The 7,884-nt window shown below is 42.4% G+C and overlaps 1 protein-coding gene across 2 annotated transcripts in view; it reads right to left on the bottom strand.

The window, feature by feature from the left end:
• Positions 1–246: 246 nt before the first annotated feature.
• LAMA3 (laminin subunit alpha 3) overlaps positions 247–7,884 on the bottom strand; it is a 933,952-nt gene continuing 926,314 nt past the window's right edge. For both annotated transcript variants that reach the window (XM_069220025.1, XM_069220026.1), the window contains 4 exons: positions 7,708–7,838; positions 6,822–6,915; positions 4,950–5,069; positions 247–2,510 (listed from right to left, as the gene is read on the bottom strand). In XM_069220025.1, coding sequence (XP_069076126.1) covers positions 2,365–2,510; positions 4,950–5,069; positions 6,822–6,915; positions 7,708–7,838 — 491 coding nt within the window. In that variant the 3' untranslated portion in view covers positions 247–2,364. The remainder of the gene's footprint in view (positions 2,511–4,949; positions 5,070–6,821; positions 6,916–7,707; positions 7,839–7,884) is intronic.

Here is a 7,884-nt window from a genome sequence, read left to right as displayed (position 1 = left end):
TATGGGCTCTCAAATTTTGCTTGCGTTTATCCGCAGTTCCATGTATTATTCCTGCGGTCATGAAATAGATTGACTTATTTTTACACAATCATTTTCAAATGATCAAACTCAGCACTTTCATTTCTTCGCCAGCTGCACATGGCCACAGAAACTGGCAGATGGGAAAGCACTGCCTTCAAATTTTATCTACACCATTGCACGCCCAGTCACAACCTTATATTTAATGGTCCAGCACAAACACCTATGTTCAGTACAACAGCATTTATTTTGTTAGTACAGTTTCAAAGCGAAGTACATAGTCCTCGGTTCTCTTTATCCAAAAACTGATGGGCATCTAAAATGTTAATTTCTTAGCTCCAGTTCATCAATTTACGGATCTCTAAACTAAAGGAATGTACAGTGTTTTACAACATAAAGTGAGGTAACACTCTAATTGAAACTGTATATACACCATGTCATCCTCAGAGAAATAACAGTACCAATATTTAACTTGCAGTTTTTACATCCACTCTTAATATATACACCGGTTTCCCCACAGTGCGGGCGGTCTTGGTTGAAAGCATGCCTGGCTCGACAGGTTTTGATCTTGGTGGCATCATAGCTTCGTCACACTTCATGATTAAAACCGCAAAGGGTTGATGGGAGCCAGGGTCATAATACTTAAGAAATTGTTTAAGAAACTATACATTGGCACTCATGTTTAATAAACATTTATATACATTTACGTACCCTAACTACTGTCTCTGAAGAATAGTGGGCCCGAGGAATCCAACCTAGTCTGAGTTGAAAAGAGGATGGAACCAGATCTCCTGCATTTTCAGTTTAAGATCCCCCAAATCTCTTCAGCCTTGGATAGAAGGGAGTTCTACACATCATTTTCAGAAATATCTTAGGACATGAGGGGGACAATGGGCAATGTGAAAAAGGAAGCTTCCCTTACTCTGTTCTAGTGGCAGCCTCTTAGGATTTGGTTTGAACATTTTTGTCAGAGCTGATTTTATTTCCTGACCAGCCCTGCACATACTGCATTAGAGAATGTGCAGTAGTACCGCACTTTTTCCCCCTCATTCCTCACAAATGTCACCAGGAAACACCATGGCAAAGTTATTTAAAGGAACATACATCAGATTATGTGTTTCACAACTCAGAATTGGAAAAAAACACGAATTACTACTTCTTTATCCATCTTTCCTAAGTGTAGAACTAATAATATCGTGGTGATACCGTGCACAGTAAATACCACACCCTACGCTACCAGTGCCTAGTGGATGCTGTATAATAGCACCAAATAATCAGGCACTTGTTGTGGGACCCTGAGGGCTCCAAAAATGAGGCAATTTGTAAACCAAAACAATGATACGGCGGTAGCATTCATGATTATATGGTAAAAAATAATTGTCATCATAAGTGTGCTCAATGTTAGGGTCTTGGGTTCAGCAGCCATCAACCAAGCAGTGTTGCGTAATTTATGAATCCAGTGATACATGATCCCATTCTTGTTAGTCTTGTGCGAGGGGATCAGTGCCAGATGGAACCCAAGCTATTGTGAACATGAATAAAGAGGAAAATGTATTTAAGATGGTTACTGATCAACTGTATATTTCTTTGCATCTGTGACCTATCCCAGCATCACTGAGGAGACCCAATGGGAAGGATTCCAGGGTCTCCTTGTCCAAAGAACCTATGTTCTTGGGCTGGAAATAAACATGTCCAAAGAGATTCCTTAGACTTGAGGTTCGTCTGCCCCAATCACTACTAGAGAAATTCAGTGCCTGCATGGGGGATCACACAAGGATAATACTCATAAAAGACTCATGAGTGGAACTGTGATGTAATTTAAAATGCTGTGTTTCCCAGCAAATTTGTTGAAGTGCCCTAATAAATTGTGTTAATCTGCCCACCTTCAGACACATAAAGGCCTTGAATGGTGGTGCCCCCGATACGAACAACATTACGACAACTAGGTCTTTGGTTCCATCATAAGCGATGTTTCTTCTTTTGACATAAATAAGCCACTGTTCATGGAAAAACAAACGATCGGAATTATATTAGTCCAATATATATCCTTTTACAATGCCGATTTAAAAAAAATGTAATTTACTGAGAGTACAGCTCACAGCGTCGCAGTCTGTTCACCAGCATCACATTGCTTATTAAAACATAATTACGAATGAGCAGCTGTAGAATCGGAAGTGTCTCCTTTGATCTCAGCAGGCATTGTCTCCTGCCATCTTTAAAACACATTTGACAGTAACAAAGCTGGGAGGACAGATCCAGTGTAGTGTGGACAAAGCCGTGGCCACCCTCTAGCAGAAGGTTCACCAGAGAGTGCCGACCAATGATTCAGTCCGTGGCATGATGCAGTTAAACGGCGGGGCATTTCTTGATGCCAACAGGCCCGTGAATTTCTGATATCTTGCTCAAATCTATGAGCTTGTGGTTGATTTTAATGTTCTGCAGACAGCCAACGTAGGAACTTCGGACTGGAAGATGTGCTGTCTTCAATGCGCCTATAAAAAAGGGCAATAAGAATTTAATAAAAATACGTAACTGTTTCTTTAAGCATTTTACAAAGTGTAGGCAGCATCTGCGGAGTCCACCCGAATTCCTTACATCAGTAGAAACACGTACTTCAGACTGACTCACTTCCAGGTGTTTGTGTGAATTGTAAGGTGTGCATTCAGTCATTGTGAAGGATATTGGGGTACAAAAACAAACTCCTCGACCGCACAATAGCACCCTCGCAATTCCCACCACTCTGTAGAGAAACGTCTTCGGTGGCTAAGGATGAAGTGTAAACTCAAGTGTGGATTGTGTCGCTTGCATTGTTAACATATACCATTTGTGAAAAGGGCTGTTTGTAGGAGGGGCCCCTGTTCACTGGTGGCGCCCTGGTTTCCTAACGTTTATGATCATCACCCCCCCTCGAGGAGAACACCTGGGGTTTCATGCTAACCTGCACTGGAGCGGGCCCACATTTCTGGTCTGGGGTGCTACATGTAGGCAAGAAAATACTACATAATATTGTGATAAATATATTTAGCGCCTCTAACTGGGCATCTGGGATAAGGAATCCCTGCCTTCGAGTATTCTTTGGGTGCAATACGAAGTATTTTAGTATGGAGCTGCCTCAGTATTGTAGCATTCTAGCTGAAAGATGCAGAGGAAGACACAACCATTTAGTGGAGTGGTGGTTTTTATGGGCGATCGCAAAGTGCTCCGTCCATTCTGTAATCTCTCTTTGGACTTCAAACCATGCCCATGCCACGTCAGTCACTTACATTGGTTTGTGGGCTTGCCTTTTAAAATCCGCTTGCTTTCATTTGTGAAAGGCATGCATGCGTCATGCCTTTTCCGGTGTTTAGCCCACCTACACAGCACCGGTAAAGTACCAAAAACATACGAGGCTCGATGTTTTCAGCCTGGAGTCCGGACTACTTTATCTGTTTATTTTCCACGCAGCGCGATCGCGCTGCATTTTACATAGCGGGATTGAGCTGCGTTTTTTTTTTGCTTTACCACGCTAATAATTCTTACTTGAACAAATGCGAGACCCGTTGCATTGAAAATGCTTGCTATATATTTATCAGCGGTTTTAGTGGTGCACAGCATGCACTTGTGGATTTCATTTGCTGGCATTGCTGTAGTGTTGGCCTCTAAGCTTTTTGTCTTAAAATTGGTGATGCGTAGCCAGCCCAGTTCTGAGAGCTTCTCTCAAGGCTTAGCCTTATGTAAGGACGCTTAGCAATATTACCACCCGCTGACTGACTAAAGAAACACTTGTGACATTAGGTCTGACTTCCGGATGCAAGTAGTATCAGAGTATGGAGCGAGGGTGCAGTGGATGGTGGTCATGTGGTCCAAATCATTATGGGTCTTTGTACTGACACTTGTGAGGTAGAAGGCCTTTATTCCTGGTGTCTTTTTAACAGGTATTCCTAATGCAGAGGCGTGTGGTTTGTTGACCAAATATGCAAACATTTGTGCAAATGAGAAATCTAATGCTCTGTTGAGGGCTCACTGTATATTTTTGGAGTATTTGCTTAAAATGCATGTTTTGTACACGATGTAACTGCGGGTGTAAATGTTGTAAGTAGAACTACTTGATGGAAACAGCTTAAGATATTTCATGTTTGAGGTGTATTTGTTACTTGACCCTCTGATATAAACTTAGTTTGAAAAGTTAACATAATACTTAAGAACGTCATTCTAAAAATAAATCTAGTCAGGTATAGACTGGATTTTTTAAGACAGTTTTGTCTAATGAGACTCCTGCTTGGACGATGACCTTGTTCATAGGGCACAACATGCCCTTGTTGGCATCAAGTAAATGCCCCAAACTTACAGGTAAGTAATGGCGTCACAGACCGATATGGCACACAGTAGGTGGAGTTACTGAGTCAGCAGCTGAACTTAATACCATGAGGCCACACCTGCTCCTCTAAAACCTCACACCTGAAAACATTAACATGACTTCACGTGGGGCACGCACCTCACGATTGTTTTATATTTAGCTCTGTTCACTTCTCTGCTCACATATAATACTCAGTCGTCACCACATTGTACTTTGACCTTATAAAGGAGTCTGGAGGTTGAATTGTGCTTTCCTCCGTTGTTTCTCTCATTTTAATGTGACAGCGCAGTGTATGGATACAGATCCAGTCCAAAACCATCACTGTTGCAATTATATGTCCTCCTGGACAAGCAACCAGAGTAAATATGCTCAGGAAAAGTTAATCATTCTGTGCATTGTTTCCAGAGATACACCCTGTGAGCGCTTAAGAGACACATCCATCTCAAAGCAAGTCTTTTGTGTTCCTTGTACTATAAGCCACATTCCGTCACACACCATTGCACGTCTTCTAGAGGCCACTCATGAGCAGAAATACCTGAAGAGTAAGAGTATGCTTTGAAGTGGAGAAACGGAGTGAGGAAGTCAACTGTCCTACCTGGAATGCCCCCGATGTAGAGTGACCCTTTGGTGTTGGTGGAAGGTGCAGAGGGTGGGCCCACCGTATGATTGCGCTCCAGGTCCACGTCAAGCTGTATCACATTTTTTCTTCGGATTACTGGAAAAAAAACACAGCAATTAGCTCTTGCTCCTCTGTCACGTGGGTTTTACAGTGTAATGATATCCAAATAATTAAAGTAGGGACACACAAATCCCTCAGACGCAGGTGACCTGTGTTGTGGTGATTTATAAACATTTTGAGATTGGTCATGAACAAAAGCACAATAGCTGTGTCCTCATAAATACAAATACATCAGAATATTGGAACATGAACGAAACCCTATTTACTTGAATTTTCTCTTCGAGTTGAATTGGTCCATAACTTCTGTCTCCTCATATTGCCTTCATTTTTCCCAATACTTGTCTCATTCCATCCTCAAAAAAACTGCGGCTATAAACCCATCCTCCTCTGATTGGTTTCTCCTTCTCTTCTTGCTCTGTCTGTTAGGTTTATTCTTACTTTCCATGTGCTGCTCTGATTGGGGAGTTACCGTAAGGCCCTATGTCTCTACAATACAATCAGTGGCGAATAGAGGCTCTAGTTTTTTCTGACAACTCACGTAGATCCTTCCTTATTAAATTATGTTAAACATTTCTTAATGGCCAAATCAACGTAGGATGAGACAATCCTTAATGCAGTTCTTAAGCCATTATATAAAAAACTCAAATCTTGGCCTACATTTTCAGGGATCAGCTAAGAACTAGAGTGCAGTGCTCATGACTTTGCCGTCCTTGAAAATGATTCCTCATCGTTTGGATTCCAGTGCTGTCAAATGTGTGTGTGGTCTAAGATTTTTAGCCTCAAAATGATGTTAGCCCCAACAAAACTGGTAAAAGTCCATTTGTTTCACTTCTTCATCTCTACTGACAAAACTCTACTGACAATATCATTACTAAACCTGCCTGCAAAGACTGCAAACTTGGCGGTTCCTATTCTCTGATATCATTAACGGCTTTGTGTCAGAAAACTTCTGCATTACTCGCCCCGCAAATACAGACCACAGTACAGATGTATGGAAAACTATAAACTTGTAACTGGGTTAGATATTTAAGAATGTTACCTGGCAGTGCTTGAAAGTCAGGTTTAGATGACTCAATTGAGTCTCACCGCCTTTCAAGTAGGAAGTTTAGAAAAGAGGTTCAACAATATCAGAATCTGATATTAAAAAGGTAATGAATTCCAGAGTGAAGTAATAAGCAATTGTCCCAGACTGTATCAAAAGATGTACGCGCTAATTACAAGTTGCTTGGAGTGGAATTTCGTTGTGGAACTCAGCTCCACAAATTTATCAGTGGTCTGGTGTTCCCGCACTCGGTTTTTCAAGGTGCAAAATCATTGGACTTTAATTTACTGGCTGGAAAATCAGGCCAGTAAAATCACTTTAAGAAATGGCTGCACTGCTGCCCCAACATGTCCCCCTTCCCCACCTGACTTTCGGCTAAAGCATGGGGGCAGTTCGTCCTTGCTAGGCAACATCACCCACGATCCACTAACACCCCAGTCCCCTTCCTCGGTCCCCGCCCCACAAAGGAGTACTTGCAGACATCTACCTCCAACGCGGGGCGGATGGCAAATATTTGCATTAATCCATGCCCCCCAGAATCAGGAATACATACAGAATTCATCTAGTAAATCCCAGTCTACACAGTTATTCCACAGTGCGAGCGCTCTAACTCATAATCAGGGGAATTCCTTGCAGAGCTGCGGCTGGTATGGGTAATACTGGTAAGCCGGTGATCAGGACCATAGCAGTCCAAAAATCAGCTAAGCAGAGTGCACTTTTGTTTTTTTTTACATAGCGGCACTTACCTGCTATTGTGTGCCACTGCCCATCGCACAGCGACTGCTTCGGTGTCACCATCGTTGAGAACTCCCCAGCACCACCATTCACAGTGGCAGTCAGCTGCAACACAGGTACCATTTACATTAGTAAAAATCGTCACTTTCTCTCTACATCAGAGTGCTCTTGTGTTCTGTATAGTTAATTGCATCAGATTTAGGCCTAAACAGTGCAGCCCTCTTTGGTTCCACCCTCCTCTGTTCAACCCTGCTTGGCAAAACCCAGCAGACCCACAGAGCTTTCCCCTTCAGGCCTACAGGACCCATCATAGATCCCAGGGGAAGTATATTCTAGCACACAGAGTTTGTGATTAGCTCTGCAAATAGACAAAAAAGGTTGACATCTCTAAACATAACAAAACTGTATGTTGCCTGAAATGTTTAGATTTCCCTCTCAGACTATCCTTCAAGGCCCCCAAATCCTGTAAGATCCATTCCATTGAGTTCACCGTAAATAAAACTTAAGACCAATTTGTAGCAGACAGAGGGAAGACATCAACAATGTTCTCAATCCATACAGTAACCCGGAACTTCCCACTAAAGTAAAGATATCCTCTTTTTCAGCAATCATACCAGTCGTATCAGCAGGGTGAGAACTGCATTAATGATGTGAAAGAATTGCTCGGTTAGAGCAGTATTTCACCGTGCTAGATGGTGGCCACATGCAATAGCACACATTATCAAACACCCCTCCACAGAGTGAAACTTTTCACTACTTTGACCCAGTAATGAAACTAACTTCTACTTTCCATGTACCAATAGGAGAGCAGAGGGCCAGAAAATATGTTCACATAAATAGAACAATAACGCCTTGTCTGACTAATACAACACTTTGATGAGTGAAGGAAGAACTCACCCTTCCTGCTTCCATGTGTAGACTCAAGTAGCCAACTTCGGGGCTGCCGGCGTGTATCAGGACTCCAGTGAGATTCCGAGGTCGAATGCTGAACACCATCTCAAATTCCAAACCCAGCACAAAAGAGCGATCTGTGGGGCAAGGTAGGAGACACCAGGTTCAAGTAAGGGACAATAA

Source organism: Pleurodeles waltl, chromosome 2_2 (assembly GCF_031143425.1).
Source record: "Pleurodeles waltl isolate 20211129_DDA chromosome 2_2, aPleWal1.hap1.20221129, whole genome shotgun sequence".
NCBI classification, from domain to species: Eukaryota; Metazoa; Chordata; class Amphibia; order Caudata; family Salamandridae; genus Pleurodeles; species Pleurodeles waltl.
Note: the sequence above shows the minus strand (reverse complement) of the source record. Positions and strands in the feature narration are given on the sequence as shown.